We start from the raw sequence: 17,895 nt of genomic DNA, 5'->3' as shown, positions 1-17,895 counted from the left end.
CTCTGAGGCAGCAAAAAGAAGTGTAATGAGGTGAGAAGAGCAGCAAGGACATTGAGAAATATTATGGTGAATATAAGACGAAAGAAGTATATAAGTTGATCAGAAATATCAACAGAAAATAGCAACCCAGACTTACAGCCATCAAGGATGAATGAGACACAACCTTAATGAACATTGAAGAAATTTTACAGAAATAGACAAAATACTGTAGTGACCTATATAAAATACTAATCAAAACACTAACACAGGTAACCAATGAGTTAAAGGAAATATCACTGTCAATTGCAGATTTTGTGAACAATATCTTGGAAGGTGAAGTAAGAAAGACAATAATGAAATTAAAAAACAACAAAAGTCCTGGAAATGACAGCCTAACGGTAGAAATGATAAAAAATGGACGTGACACCTTGTATAGTTAATACACAAAATGCAACGAAGTATGGAAGATTGGATGCACCCCAGAAGAATGGAAAAAGTCACTGCTGATGGTCTTACATAAAAAAGGAAATACAGTACTTTGAAATGCAAGAACTACAGAACCATTGCACTGATAAGCCACCTGTGTAAGGTTTTGATGATTATACTAACTGAAAGACTAAAAAGCAAGATTAAAAAAACATCTGGCAGATGAAAAAGCAGGGTTCCAAAAAGATAGAGTACTATGCAACAGATATTAACCTTTTGACTCATTGCAGAAAAGGCACGAAGAAAGAATAAAAAAAGTATTGTGCAGCCTGGTTCACCATTAATAGAGGCACAGGACAGGAAGATCCAATACCACCTGGAGAGACTGATGAACAGAATCAGAAATGAGGACACAGGAATCTCCATCGGTGGAATAAAACTCAACCACTTTGCTTTGCAATTGACATTGTTTTACTTGAAGACAAAATGAAACTCGAGGGAATGTTATATAATCTAATTAGAGAAGGGAAAAGATATGGATTAAGGATGAATATAAAAAAGACAAAAACAATGATTTTTGGTGAACGGGAGATTGGAAAAAAGATTATAGTACACAGAAAGGAACCTGAGAATGTGAAACAGTTTATCTATCTTGGAAGTTGTATAACACATGATCTAAACTGTAAAAAAGAAATCAAAATTAGCATTGCAAAGGCTTTAACAGCTAAAATCCTTGGACAAAATTTGGAAGAGTAGAAATATCAGCTTAAAAACCAAACTAAGCATTCTTGAGATATGCATCTTTAGCAGTATGTTATACAGTTGTGAAACTTGGATAATAACAAAGGAATCAGAGAGAATAATACCTGCTTTTGAAAGAAAGTGTTATCGTAAAATTCTACGAATTGGATGGATTCGGAAGATAAGAAATGAAGTGTAAAGAAGGATACAACTACAGGAGACTGATGCAGATACTTTGAAGTCCCTTTGAATACATTTTGATTGCATTTTATGCAATCAAAGAATGGTCAAGAATGACATTCTGATTTCTTCCTCCCTCGTTTCCTCCAGTGATGAAATAAATAAATCAGCCAAGCTAACGCCTTTTTATTCACATATAGTGAGTAGGTGAGGCCGTTTTTGCCCTATCTAACTTTTGGAGACTGAGTGGGCAGTTTAATCTCCACTGGTACCAAATCAGAAATAGCTGGACCAAGGCTATCACTAATTAATCGGTATGCAGTGAAGATGGCAGCTAGCAAGTGCTGCCAGAAGATCAGGTGTCCTCCAAGAAATATCTGAACATTATTGCTGATCAAGTCAATCCTGCAGTGTTGACTTTTTATCTAGCAGGTGATGGTTGGTTGTTTCATTGACAACAGTGCTACTGGCCCACAAAGTCCTCATCTGAACCCAATTGAGAATATATGGAACATGTTAGAAAAACAGATCCAGGAACAGAGTCATCTTCCATGAAATCTGAGTCAGTTAAATGGCCTTCTGGTGAACACTGCCTGGTATGTCATAGATGCATTACATCACCTTATGGAATCTATGTGCCAAACTGCATATGTGCTCTAATTCAAGCTAAAGGAGGTCCAACACAGTTTTATATAAAAGTTTCTAAATCAGTGGCCATTGGAGTGAACCTGTGAGAGAGCTGTTAACTAGATTGTCTTCTATTTTGGATAGCATCAAGAATTTCTGAGATGTGCTGGTACCATTTGAAATGTGAAAATCTTTGTCTTAAGTGGTGAATGATACTAAATGTTTTGAATTAAATGCTATGTGCTGTGCTTTGTGCTAGAAAAGGCTCAGTACATAGGAATATAATAATCTGGAGATCTGAACATTCTCAAACATAAGGGAAAGTGATGTGAAATTTATGCTGCAAGAAATAAGACAGTACTATGTTTGGTAGCATTAATGTTTACAAGGTTGTCCTCATCCCACTGGAGTATGATATAGAGATTGACATTTAAGGCTAAGAAGAGGAATAGAATGTACCACTATCATCGACAAAACTGTGCATAAGATTTGAGGGCAAGTGACATATGATCATTTATGTATGGCAGGAATCTAGCAGTTGAAAGTTAGAGAACTAGGATACTTTAGCTCTGTGTATCAATTTTTTTAAGTTAATTCCTCTCCAAGGATGAAAAACTCTAGCACATTATTGTTGTGGATGATGTTGCAGATTCCAACATCAGTAACATCATCCACAACAATAATGGATGATGTTGCAGATTCCAAAAATAGTCTTTCCTTTTTAAATTTACTATCCTGTTCCTGCAAGTTGGCTTATTGGGACCGACAGGTAGATCAGCCACTGTCCATTTAGATAAACACAAATCTTACATTTGCAATCATAACTATGGTCAATCTGGCCTTGCAGACCATGTATTGGACATAAGTTACAGGATCATCTGGAAGAAAACCACGATCCTCCACCATAGTAAATTTAAAAGGGAAAGACTATTTTTGGAATCTGCAACAGCACTCAGAAATCAACCTAATCTTAATGTAACAAATATGGATGGATAAAATTTCCCAAAATTTGGGAAACAATAATCGTAAGAGGTCCCAGTTTATATTCTAGGACACTTACAAATGCCCATAGAGGGTGCACCACCTAGATAGGACTTTAGGGTTACTCACATGTTTCATTTAGTATTGTGTTGTTTTTGTATGTTACAAGTGTTATTTATACTCCCTGAAAATGTCTCAGTGACTAAGAAGAAATATTGGAAGCATTAAAATTAATTTTTAACCCTTTCCTAGTGCTGTCAATACTCCATTGAACCTCAAAAATGAAATCTCTCTTTGGTGGTGCTGTTTGTCTTGCAGCAATAAGTTTTAGAGTGGCCTTTTTAGATTACTCAATTTTTGGGAATGCGTAGAAGTGGAGATGAGTAGATTCCTGCCTAAGAACTAAGGTTTGACATACTGCTTTCTGAAATAGAATCCAAAATCCTAGATAAATCCTGATGAAGCGATGAGAGAGAAACCATTTTATATCATTCCTGCTATTCACAGAACACCAACATAACCATCTTGACAGCTTTTTGAATAAATTATCCAGTTAATAAACTGGCCTTTCTCCATAATGCATGATATTAAACATGCCTGAGAAGAGAGTGCAGTATGTGTATAATGAAAAAGATACTATGATAACGTGATGTGAATTTATCTTTTTTATATAAATGTAGACTAGTTATGAAGACATTTCACATTCACACTTTCATTTGCTTTTGCTTGGATGAAAACAAAAATTTTCTGTTCAGTATGGTTTACTTTCCTTCACAATAAAAAAATTGTTATAGTGGAATTTTTTTTTTTTTTTTTTTTTTAAATATTGCAATAATGATATGGGAGAGGTGGGACAATAGCTGGGACTTTTTGATGATTTGGTACAATGAATGAGTTCACTATAGTTGCATTTGCTAATAGAGTTAACCTTAAACCTAATTAATATTTAAATTAGATGATTATTTTATGTGCAAAGTCCTGCTATATTTGTCAAATGCATTGTTCTCTCACTAACTTGACTACCTGTTTTGTAAGATGAAATAAATATCCTACCACCTTCCTTTCATCATAGTCTCAATTCAATCCAAGGTCTTTCCAACCAAAAAGCAGAATCATTGCTGGATTTGAATCTAGAAAATGAAAGAAATCAGCTAATCTCAAGGCATTAACAGTCTTCTGCAATATTAATTTTATTGATGGACCACTAAATCTTCAATTTGAAATACAGCTGATTTCAAGAACCTATAAAGGTTCTTCATGGCAAAGACAGAATTCAAGCCCAGGTCTTTCCACCAACCGAAGGGCATCATCAATGCTGATTACGCACCAAATCTTAAGAATCTGCATTTTTTAAAGATTTATTCCTGAATGCAAGGCCTAAAATAAAAATTTTCATTTGAAAAAAAACAAAAAAAACAGGAAACGATGTTAATTTTTAATCTGATTTTGACCTTATTCTTTATCACCAAGTGTGAGACCTACTTATTGGAGGTCTGAAATGGTTTAAAAAGTTCTGTGTTTGGTCTCTAGAGCAGGGTTTAAAGAATATGTAATAAAATAAAAATATTTAGTCCACTCATGGTTCAAATGTTACGATAAGTTTACAATAACCTTTCGTCAGTGGGAACCACATAAAAAAATTATATATATCAAACAACGAGATTAACAATTTTCATATATATAAATTATAACATGAAAAAAAAAAAAAGGCTAATAGAATTATTCAGAGCAAAACACCACAAATGGTACGTTTTGAAATCTAATGAGAAATAGATATAAGAAAAATATACTGGATGGTATATTTTTCTTAAAACCAGGTATATGGTCCCATTGTTTTTTAGGAAAAAAATTAAAAATATGCAACATCTATATTGCCAAGAAGTGAGACAAAAAATGGAAGCATCACAATACAGAATCAGACTTTAGGATGCTGCATTTCTAGTTGCACTTGCAGAGAAATTATTAAAACCTATATACAACCTGCTGCAAATAAATTTCTTTAAAATTCGTCCTTTCTGAGAATTTAACACAGTAAAACTTTTTAAATTATACTTGATGAGAAATTATACTCTTGTTTAATCCTTTATCCAAGTTTAAGCAAACAAAGTATGCATCTGAAGTGTCTTCACAACTAGGCTATTTGTATATAAAAGCTGATGACTTTATATAGTTGTCTTAGTATCCCATAATGCACAGCACATTTCCTTTTGAATGTGCATAATGCTATGCAATATAGATAGGTCACACTACCAACATTGGTTTCAAGCTTCACTGAAGTCTCATCACTTTTCTATTACTTGTATATTCCTTGTATACAAGTAATAAAAATGCGTATCAATTTGTTCTGAAAACTCTGGATCAGAGATACTTGTGACCCTCTCATAATGCATAGCATTATATACCTCCAAAAGGAAGTGTGCTTTGCATTATAGTATACTAAGACAATTGAAATGAAGTCAGCCTCTTGTATGCAGCAACCTAGTCATGAAGATACTTCACACACACACACACACACACACACACACACACACACACACACACACACACACACACACACACACACAACTTTGTTTCTAACACTTGGATAAAAGATTAAACAAGAATATAATTTCTTGGCAAGGTTTTTTTGCTTGTTTATTTTGTAAACAAGCAAAAAAAAAGTGATAAAAATTTTTATTAAGTAAAATTAAAATATTAGGTATCATTATATTATTATTATTGTCCACACAGTTAGCCTAATGGCTATGCGCTTCACAACCATATGCCTGGAGAAGAAGTGTCCTAGGCTCGATTCCCGTCTATGACGCGAGGAGCCTAACCACCTTACCGGCCATTAAAGATCAAATACACACCCTCAAAAGCTTCGTATCCATCATAAATTTCAATGTAATATCAATGGTATTACAATTTTAATATGCATTTTGCATCCATGGAAATGAGGACGTATATATACGTCCTGGCCGGTAGCATGGTTAAGGATCTTTCTTAGCCATAGCCAAGTTAGCCGGTCTTGGGGGTGGACAGCAGGTCCCCCCCCCCCCAGTTTATCTGGGGGTTTTCATCCCACAAGCAGGCAAACCTGTCTTGTGAACACAGTCTGCTAGAATCAAAAAATACATTGCCCGCCCAGTGCAGGCCGGTTGGGGATTGTACTAACAAAAAGTTGCATCAAAAATGTAACACGCGGACCCTGCATTGGAAGCAGGATAAATGCACAGCAGAAGAAGAAGAAGATTATATTATTATTATTATCACCTATTCATAAGCAGAGAGATGCTATTCAAGTGAATAGCATCTCTCTGCTTATCCATGTCTCAGCAATATTCAAATCCTACACCTACAATGTCTTTAGGGTCACTGATGAATTCCAATGTGTGTGTGAGATCGTCACTCTGATGGGGATGTGAAATGTCTTGAGGAAAAATAAAAGTACCAATCTGATAGATATTTATTTGCTCATTGATTGGAGTAATTCGTTGAATGTTTTTTTTTCTCCCAATGTCAAGCTAAGCAACTAAATTATTTAATAGCATTCTGAACCTTAGGTTAATGGGTTCATGTTGCCTCTCAATTAACGCATCAGAACACGAAATAGAAATCAAGCTTTTTTTTGTTTGTTTGTTTAAAGGAGCACTCTACTATAACCTACATGTGGCTACAATTTCTTGTATGATTATGATAGAAATGTGATTTAAAAAATTGACAAAATAAAAAAATATCAATTCAAATATTATTGATAAAGAAACAATATGAAGGACCTGCATTTGATATTGTAAATTTTTTTCTACTCATTCTAGTGTATGGTTGCAGTAAAAAACAAACTAATTGTGTAGTATAAAAATGCCATCCAACTTGGATAAATCATGAAAATAATAAACCCAAGCTATAAAATGAATACCTGAAAGAATTAAAAAATTACAGGATACTAAAAGGAAAATACTGAATTCATGAATAACCAAAAACCTGCAAATTAAGAAAAAAGTTGGATGACTGATATGAAGTTTTTTGTTTTTTCATGATAGCAATGTAAAAACTTTACAGGATGAAGCACAGTTTCAAATTCAGTTGTCTTCAGAAGTGTGATAAAATATAATAATAATAGCACTTCCTTTTATAGATGGCACTCCCAAGCATGAAGTGCTCTGGTTGGTTGTCAATTTCAGGTTTATTTTAATGTGATGATGTTACCAAACTTCTGAATAACCTAAGGGCAGTGAATATTTACAGGACTGAAATTGGTTTTAATTGGTACAGTTCAGATATGCATACATTTGGTTTCACTGTCTTGAAAATAGAGGATACTGACTTTCAACTTGAAGGACATGGTTATGTTCAATAGCATGAGCTGCAATTTCAGTTGGTGATTTTTGTTCAATTGTTTCCTTGGTTGTTTTGATAATTTATGAAAAGTTCAGGGAATTCAAGCATAAAAAAAAAATTACTTACCTTAGCTCCTAATTTCTACCATCTCCTTCAAAAGTAGTCCCCTTAAGCATGTATGCAGCAATTTTTCCATGATTCCACACATCTGTGGAAGTCCCTCAAGTGTGACTGTGTTGAGCACTGTCTGCAAATCTGCCTGGATCTCCTCATGTCAAAGCAATGGCGGAACTTAGGGAAACAGAAAAAAATCACAGGTAGGAGGTCAAGTGAATAGGGGAGATGGAGAATGATTGTCACATGTTAGGAAGCTAGGAACTGGCACAAATTTTGAAACAACATATCTCATGTTCAAAATATTCAACAAAAGGCATTGAACATCCCATATGATAGTCCTATGATCTCACAAACATCATGGACAGTTTGCTTACAACGTGCAAGGATGTTCTTGTACACTTTTGCAATGTTTTCTGGTGTTGTGCATATTGATTGTCCAGAACATCCATCATTATTGAGAAATGTTTGTCCATCCTTGAAGCATTTATACCACAAAAAAGTTTTGCTTTGGCTTCATAGCATTATTACCAAATGCTCTAAGCTGAGGTTCATAATTAACAGAATATTTTATGTTAAAAATTTTGTCAATTCAGCATTTTTAAGCTGCTTATATTATTCATGCGTATATTCTTCACTGCAGTATGGTATCACCTGTTGGGGTGGAGATTACATCTGCTTCCTTTACTTCAAATACAAAATAGAATAATCAGAGCTCTAGACATTACTAATATCTTCACAAATTCAACTAGTAACCTGTTGGCCATTATAGAAACTTTAATTATATAATTTATACTATATGTAAGAAATAACATTTATATTTTTCTGTATATAATGTAGACTACAATTTACATCGTGGCAATTTACTGTAATTTAGTTAAATTACAGTAAATTTAATTTGCTAAGTAAATTATAAATCATTTACTTAGCAACCAACAGCATCAATAAATTGCATAATGAAATAGTCTGTAACATCAGGTTATATGTTTAGACCTCATGGGAATAAATAATGTTGAGTTTTATTTTAAACACATATTATAGAAAATTATTCTAAATGTTATATATTATGTCTTAGTTATTTTCTGTATGTATTCATGTGCCCTCATAGATAGTCATTTAATTTTTTAATGACTGTATCACCTACATTGTGTTTTTATAGTAACCTAGTATGGCTATAGCCCTTGTTACACACATTGTACAGTTCTTGCTCATCTATTTCCATTTTCTGTTCTTTATTCCTAGGGTCTTTTCTTTTACTATCAAGCGCTATATTATCACTTGGAAAATAATTGTCGGATATACATATATATATATATTTTAATAGTATATGTACTATTACTTTTTTCTAATCTATTATTATTATTACATGTATTGTTGCTGCTAATTCAGTCTAATTCAGTGTTTTACTAAATTACTAAAGAAAGCTTCCTCAGAAGAAAAACACCTAACCATTAATGTCACGAAAATGCACTTAACCCAAGAAAGCAACCTTTCAGTTTTCCAGATGTTGGCACGAATCAACGTCCTCCCTTGAGAACCTGATCCTAAGTCTGGTGCCTTAGACCACTTAGCCATCCTGACTTGGACTACTAACAAGTAATAGACTAATTTGAAGGAAAATTCTAGATAAGAGATTAGTACTAATGTAAACTTAATCATGTAGTGATGTCATACTAACCTGAACCTGAAGCCCCCCCCCCCCCCCACACACACTCCCTTGAGAGTACATATTAAGAAATCAATGATGAAGATAAATACTTCTTGGTCAATTTGTTTTTTTACAGGTCTAAGATGGTTTGATAGTTTGAGATTACTGGTGAAAACTATTTTGTAGCCTGTATGAATATATAATTTAAAGCTGTGTATATATGAGAACTTTAATATTTTATTAGAATATATACTTATTTTATTTTGCGGATTAAGAGTTCTTGCTTTAGCTCGGGCCTTAACATAATAAATTAATTGTTATGGACATGACTAACTTAGAGAAAAATTTGTTTTGGATAATTTATTTCTCTATTTAAATCTTGAGAAGCAATAGTAAATTTATTTGCATTTATAAATTGTAGTACAACAGATTTTTTTATGGAATAGGAGTGATACGAATCAAAATGTAATAATTACCTCTGTTGGTTGGCTTATGGTATATTTTTCTAATAATGAAAATCCCTGACCTAGTTAATGTTAAATTTAGGAAATTAACAGTTATCTTTTCATGATCTACAGTAAAAATCACATTTCATGTCATAATTATACATAAATTGTAGTCAAACATCATTCACATAGTGGCTGTAAAATGAAAAAGCAGGTCATCAAACTTTGTTCTTAATTTACAGGTTTTAGCTATTTACGAGTTCATTATTTTCTTGCAAAGTAACCTTTTAATCTTCTCATTTATTTTACAGATTGGATTTATTAATATTTTCCAAACACTTTTTTTTTTCTTTGGTTAGATGATTTATCAAAGAGTGATGGTATTTATACCACACAGTTTAGGTTTTACACTACAACCATACACCAGAATGAGTAGAAGAAATTTACCATATCAAAATAGGTCCCTTCACATTGTTTCTTTATCAGTAATGTTTCAAATGATATTTTTATTCAGCCAATTTTTTAATTCACATTTAATGTCATAATTATACATAAACTGTAGCCACGTATAAGTTATTATAGGATGTTCCTTTAAACAAAAGCTTGCTTATATATTCTTATACACAGCAAGTTACTTAATTTGGTTTTTCAAGTATAAAAATAAAAGTAATAAAATAGCTTTTATAATGCTTCAAGTTTTCTTGCTAACGACATGCTCACAACTTATTAGTAAAGTAGTCGTAATAGCATAGTTGTAAAGCGTATACTGCTACCTTCACTTCAGCTTACACTGCCAATATTCTTTTGAATTAGCAAAAATAAATAAAAATAAAATTAAGTTAAATGAAATATGATATTTTAGCAGTGCACCATAACATTTTCCAACTTACTTCCACACAAAAGAGAAAAGTAATCTGTTGATGTTATTTTTTTGAAGAGCTGGAGATTGTAGTCTTTTGAGAATACCTCATGGAAAAGGCTGTTCTGCAGAACTGAGATAGATAGAATGAAGGATGAATAGGAGTTGCAAGTTCAGGTGAGCTAGTAGTTGAACTCTAAAAGGATGTTGAGCAGCTGTTACTTGTGTTACTGTAAGTTAAGCAGAAATGGGAGATGCCAGTTCAGATGAAGAGTGGCCATGAAAATATCTGTAGAAGAGACATAATGAAGAAACTGACCACCTGTGAGATCCTGATTAGTGAGAGAGGGTTTATCAAGTAGCCAAAATATCCTATTATGAACAGCATCAAGAATTTTTACAGAAGTCTTAGGTGTATCACCAAAATGGTGAGAGCAGTATTCCAAGGTTGAATGGAATTGTGACTTGTATATAGAATCTGGACAGATGAAAGTAATAAGAAAGTAGGTACAAATGATGTCAAGTTTTTTTATAAGGATACTTATAAATGTGATGGGGATTATACCAGGAAATGCCAGGAGTAAGTGGCAGTCTGAGAAGCAAGATATGGTTTGACTGAGCATTATTAAAAGTAAGTGGGAAAGACTAAGGGTCTTTCCCACTTACACACACACAACAGATTTAAGGCACTTATTTTCAATGATCTTGAAAACAGATGTTTGAGCACTGCATGGTTTAAGTGGAGAGTGCTATCATCAGCAAAACTGTGAATAGGGTTTGGGATCAATAAGAGCAAGTAATTTATGTATATGAGGAAGTGGGTAGATAAAATACAGTCATACCCCCGACTTACACGAATCCGGAGTTACGTGGTTTCTTATATGTACGTATTCCCGCCCCACCACACCACACCACTAGTCATATCTTTCCGCTGCCGGCTGCATTCGCCAGTGCCGCACATGCTGTGAACAAGCACTGACGTGTTTTGCACGGTTTCCATTCATACAGGATTTTTATAGTTTACAAACCTTGCGATTGTTTAATGTTATATTCTTGATAAAAATTTTATCACATAAAAAATAATAATGTCGTCCAAAGGAAGCAAGTCCGATTCTTCTACAGCTAGCAAGAAAAGAAAAACATTGACTTTGGAAACAAAACTCAACATTATTAAGGATTTTGAAGGCGGAATGAAAATTTGTAAGCTAGCGAAGAAGTTTGATCTACAGGAATCCACAGTAAGAACAATCATAAAAGAAAGGTTTACAGATTTTGGAGGACATAGATTCTAATGAGGAATGAATTGTAGCCACAAGGTAAGGAATAAAAAAATCATTAGCTTGCTATGAAGAAATTTTGCGTGGCAAGAAAAAGACATTATGCCGTCATATGAATCTATTAGATTTTATGAGACCATTGACATCGAAATAACTTTCTTTTTTCTCTTATGTACGAAAAACTACAATTATGATTATATTTCTTAAAAAATATAGGTGTTTTTGTAAACCTTTGGTCCCAATTAACTAATTGTATGTTTGTATGCAAAATTATACCCGAGTTATGCGAATTCGACTTACGCGCTTTTTGTTGGTCCCATCTACCATGTAAATTCGGGTTATGACTGTAACAGAATTCTCTCACCCTCCACCATAACATGAAGTGAATGATCTGAGAGAAAACTGGAAAATCCAGTTACAAAGGGTGGAAGGCAGACTGTAGATGGCAATGTGCTGAGAAGCCCTTGATGCCAAATCCTTTCAAATGTCACGGAAATGTCAAGTGAAACAGCACTCATTTTTCCAAATCTTTTCATGGCATATGTTCTGAGGTGGGTGAGGTAGGCAAGGAGATCTGCTAGATCTTCACTGGCAGAATATATACTAGTGGTTTGGGATTAGTTGACAGTTTTTCAGGTGGTGAGGAAGTTGTCTATTAAACTGTGTATAATATAAAGTTAGAGATGATAGAGGATAGGCATTAATTCACGATCACAACTGGACCAAAAGCCTTTGTGGTAAGAGGTCATTCTAGATTCTGTTGTTGATGCCATTTTTGCAGAAAGCCACAGGAGTCATATGATACAATTATTCCAGATAAATTTGAAGGTGTCCAACTTAGTCACTATATAGGAGATAGATGAAAAGAATGATGCTATGAGGTTAGCTTTATCTTTAGGTGATACTGCAATACTGATATTCTGGGTGAGAGAGAAGTGGGAAAACAGATGGTAGGTGGGACAGAAACTACTGACAGCTTTTACAAGGGACTAGAAGTCAAAACTGCCATTGACACAGAAAGCAAGTTTTCTAAATTTAGCCTTTCAGTCTTCAAACTATTAACTTTCCATCAGTCTTTGCGCTATTAAAGACTATTCTGCAAATATTGCAAGCTTCAGCGAAGGCTGTGTATGAAGATGGAGTTTGCCTCATGCCACTTACAATATGTTTCCCCCTTCACACCTCATGGAAAATGCAAGCTTGAATACTGGGCTGGAAATTTGAAAATAGTGGAAAATGAAGACACTCATTCCAACATGGATAATTTCTGTCACACAGTCACAACACATATCAGGATCTGGAAAACAGATATAGTAATCTGACCACAGAAAAGAGAAGTAAAAATCTCAGAAATCTTTCCACTCGGAATTGTTGTAATGCTAAAAGGACACAAGGTTGTGAAATATTCCACTAGAGATGAAACTTGAATGAAATCATGATCTGAAAGACTATAAAATAAAGATAGTGAAAATGATTAGAATAAAATTAGGAAGGGTACAACCCCCTCTATGTGTGCTAGTAGACAAGGCCTTGGTTATTGCAGCAGGCCTTAGATTTACAATTTCCTATATCTTGGAGAGTTTTATACATTGATATTTATTTAGATTAGACTGGTATTTAAGAGCAGCTTCTGATTCAAAAAAAAGTCCTTGTTTGCACTTTCTGTAATGGAGCATAGTAGCTTTTTTATCCCCATTTAATTCTGAAGGTAGTGTCCAAGGCATAGTCTGCTGGAACTCATTACCTAAAGGCTTTTGGCAGATTCTCCCCTGCCCCAGATCAGCATTGGAAGAGGATAAAGATCTTACAGGCTCTTTAATTTTCAGGTGCAAGGAACTTAATATACACTCTGAAAATGAGAAGGACAGAGCAAATAAGTGTATTAAGATTGATATGGAGCTTAAAAGATGAACAGAGATTTCTTTAAAGTTCTGGCTATTTCTTCTGAGGTATCCTAGATATAGGGAACAGTAATAGATTACTGTCATCTGTATGTGCTGAGAGGGAATGTGGACTGATGGAGGGCTATTTTGTTAATTCTGATAGCAATATGTCTCCTTCCAATAGGACTTTAGTCTAATCATTTCCACTTCCTTTGTGTATTTTACAGCTTTATATTGCACAACTGATGATGTCTCTGCAACAGATGAAATACTGAAATCATTAAACCATTCTTCAATTTCATTCTTATGTGCTGTAGCTTCATTTCTATTAATTGTCATGAGCTTTAGCCAGCAATTTTGTATGGCTGCACAATTAAATTGCCTCCAATCATTAATCATGTTGAGCCATAAAGTTTTCCAAAAATAGTGCTTTGTTCCTGTTGTGTTTTTCAAGTTATTATTTAACTTATCATTTATTCATATTATCATTTTAATTGAAGAAAATTAAAATTTCTTTCTTCAATTAAAATTATAATTTTAATTAAAGAAAGAAATTCAGTCCCTGCGGACAGAATTCTTATGTATCATACCACTTACATGCAATTCCGTTTTTCATGTGGAGCATATAGTATAGTCGCCATGCTAACTGAGTGTAGTCTTCAATACAGCACTTCCTGATTGCTCTTTAGAAAACTGGGTGATATACAGGATCAACTTAGAACATCAAATACAAGAATCATTCTTTCTGTTGTCAAGTAAATGAATTATATTTGAACTTAAAGTGACAAACTTAAACTATATGGTATCAAGTAAATCTCCGTGTTTTTCCAAGTTATTCCATTTACATGTCTGATTTCTGTAAAAACAAGTGAACACAGTCCACCCTATGGAAACAGGAGTGAACATGTTCTGCATATGTTTGTCTGTTAATCAATTCCATTACGTTCGGAATAATAAAGTATTAACTTTTTTGAAAAGCATTCATTTAAAATTATACATAAGAAAATAAAATGAATGAAGTAAATATTTTTAACCATCAATGATTAAAAATGCTAACACAGCATTTAACAAAATTGGGGGGAAAATCTGTACCAATCAGAGGAGTGAGAGAATGAAAATCAAAAATCAAGAGTCTCTCACTTAAATTAGCAACTGACAGGCATGTTATTGTCATTGTGATATTTATTTCTCTTAAATTGCTGCAAATAAATAAACATTATTTCTAAAGATGACAAATTATCTTAAATAAGAGGAATATCAGGTTTAATGGATTTTACAAACTTCAATAACATTAAACTTTATACACAGTGACATATTTCAAAATAGCTTTAATCAGAAAACAAATCACAGCAGCATTATGTACAGCAGTTTCTATTAGAAAGTATATAACGGAAACTATGCAAAACTGTTGATAAAAAAAATCTATAAAAAATATAATTACATTTCTTCTCAGCTTTTTTTTTTATTATTTTTTTATGTGAATCCCACTCACAAAAGGTTGTAAACCTATTGTACATTAGTACCATGGATAGGATAAGGATTAAATAGTCCAAAAATCTTACTTTTAGCAGTCACTTCAGACTTCCAATAAGTGTTAATCACTGGACAATGAAATTCATCTTCTGCCTAAAGACATAAACATCCATGCCCACAACAGGATTCAAACTTGTGACTTATTGGATATACGATATCCATTCAGCCAACCAGGCTGAATGATGGATGATGTTTAATATTGAAAATTCAATGTCCAAGTAATGTGACATGTTACTGTATAATTGTTTCTCAATATTCCCTTTATTGAATAGTGCCTGTGGTTCTAAAAACATGTTTAAAAAAAGAAACACTGAAAAATTAAAATAAGCAAAAATATGTAAAAGATTTTAATGCAAAATTATTTCAGTAAGAAAAATTACAGTGAATATATGACAAGAAATATCTTTTCTGAAATTATAAACTGTGCAGCCATAAAAAAAAGTTATGGCACCAAAATGACAGACAATGGCATTACATAATTTCTTTCACACTAGAGGTATTTTTGGCATTGTTGTGATAATGAAAATGGATATCATGTTATGTAATTTTTTTCCATCGGCGTCATATGTTTTATAGAACATAAAAAACTGCATTTTTTGTCTGTGTGTAGGAAAGTGAGGGAATGTATATATACACATATAATATCCGTATATGTGTGCGTGTGTACATGTTTTGTGAAACACTAGATAATTCTACAATACAATTATGTTGCATATGATGCTTACATTAACTATACAGAATGGAGAGAAAAATACTCCAATAACTCAAGCAGTCCAGTAACACTGAGCATTACACTGACAACAGCCCACTTGTTAAATACAAATGCATTAACACTGATGTATATAAACATACAGCACGGCTCTTCTTCACACCACGAAATATGAAGCTTTAGCTTTCATAATAGGGCAAATTGTTCTTCACTGATCCACTCTGGCATTCACATGGCTTAGGCTGTTGCTGGTCAGTGACCTCTATTTCTGCATATTTGGAAATAAAATGTTCTTTATTAATAAAACTTCTGCTGGAAGGGTTACACGTTATCTGACCGATAAACTGCATGGTAGGCATTCCTTAAAAGGGCATATGGAAAACACGATTCCAAGAGGTCCATTGTCAAAAAAGGAGACTCCTGAACTATTAAGTCCAACAATAAATAAACACTCTCTCTATTTCTGGTTGCTTCTTTGTCTGTTTCTTGGCCCAACCTTAATAAACTGGAAGATGCAAGCTACACAGATAAGGGGAAAATTTAATTAACAAAAATGCTCAGAAAAGCACAATTACTTTTATTTATGAAAAACAATAAAATATGTAATATAATAAATGTGCATTTCTCTAACAGTTATATTTAATACATAACTGTTAGAGGTTATGGAAGAGATAAGTTTACAAATGAACAATATAGTGTAAATTATATTATATTTTTTATGATGATCCCACACATGAAAGATTACAAGACCTATAACACTACAGTGCCATGTGTGGGCAAGTGATTAAGGGGAAAACATAGTCTGTTGATGTGTTTCTTAAAGGGTGAGAGGTTGTACTCAGTGGGAAAAACAGTATGGGGAAGTTGTTCCAAAGAATAGAGGTTGATGGGATGAAGGAAGCTGATGAGAAGTTAGAAATTTCATTATTATTTTTAAAAACTGATCATGGTTAGAAAAAAGAAGAGGAATGGGAGCAGCCAATTTGAGGGGCATGCCCATGAAAGTACCTATAGAAAAGGCACAGTGCTGAAACAGAGTGCCTATGATAAAGTGACTGAAGGGAGTATGCAAAGGAAAGATCATCTAGTTTATTAAGAGAGTTATAACCAAGTGAGCAGTTTCGTTTCTAAAACTTATAACTGTATATTGCTACAAGCATGGTGTGTGATACAACAATGGCCAAAGCATCATTGTTCAGAGAATTAATATGAAGGATTCATGATATGACCTTTATAGAAAGGAAACAGAAAGGAAATGGAATTTATACAGTTGTTGAGAGATAATTTCCTGAAACTATATGATGAAGGGAACCTGATATTTAAGGGTGCAAGATCTGTTGACAGCATAATGTAAAAATGGGGAGATTGATCATGCAATCTTGACCTGAAAGGAAACTACAGGATTTCAGTTGAAAATTATATGTCAAAATCAAGAGTTGGTAATTATAACAAACTTAGGAGACAGCTTAGAGCAATGCCATGGTTGTAGGAAAGGATAGTAGTAGTGCATGGAAATGTCCAAGTGCTTGAAAGAAGCAATATCAGATTGCATATCTAGGATGAGGTGAGTAATTCAGACAGGAATTAAATGGATGAGCAGCATCATTAAGCAAGAGCAGTAAATAAAAAAAAATGCTATAGAGAGAATACATAAGTGATCAGCAAATTCATCACAAGAAGGGTGGCATCATAGTAAGGAGGACAACTTCAGATGATGAGAGGAAACCCAGTAAAAAAAATAAAAACCAACAATCTTTAATGGAATGAAAACCACAGAAAATATAATTAAACACAAGTTTAATAGTTTCAATATTTTCTCTTTCTCACAGAGACAATCAACTGAGATACAATATAAAAATTATAAAAACACAAAACAATAAATGGAAAATGTTAGAAGTTTCACAAACCATACTTCTTAAGATTCAGCTGGTTTTTTTTGTTTTTTTTGGAATTGGATGAATACTGATGTTTTCCAATCTCTAGGCCAGTATATTTTCTTCCAAACCTGTTGACAAATTTCAGTCCATTTATGCACTGCAAATTTGGTGCATTGAAGCATAGTAGATTTCTCTCATCTGATTTGGTGCAAGGAACCCAAGGCATGGTCTGCTAGATCTGACTGACCATACTTGTGGCAGCAGATATATTTCTTGTGTTTTTCAAGATGGATGC

At 33.5% G+C, this 17,895-nt stretch overlaps 1 protein-coding gene across 6 annotated transcripts in view; it reads right to left on the bottom strand.

Moving 5' to 3' along the window:
- Nucleotides 1-15,338: 15,338 nt before the first annotated feature.
- The window catches only part of Hem (Nck associated protein 1 Hem), a 393,688-nt gene continuing 391,131 nt past the window's right edge, over nucleotides 15,339-17,895 (bottom strand). For all 6 annotated transcript variants that reach the window (XM_090409885.1, XM_090409889.1, XM_090409887.1 and 3 more), the window contains one exon: nucleotides 15,339-16,242. In XM_090409885.1, coding sequence (XP_090266011.1) covers nucleotides 16,045-16,242 — 198 coding nt within the window. In that variant the 3' untranslated portion in view covers nucleotides 15,339-16,044. The remainder of the gene's footprint in view (nucleotides 16,243-17,895) is intronic.

The sequence above is a fragment of the Typopeltis vanoorti genome, chromosome 20 (assembly GCF_054136105.1).
Source record: "Typopeltis vanoorti isolate ZY-2024b chromosome 20, IOZ_Tvanoo_1.0, whole genome shotgun sequence".
NCBI classification, from domain to species: Eukaryota; Metazoa; Arthropoda; class Arachnida; order Uropygi; family Thelyphonidae; genus Typopeltis; species Typopeltis vanoorti.
The sequence above is the reverse complement of the archived record's forward strand: the minus strand, read 5'-3'. Positions and strand labels throughout refer to the sequence as shown.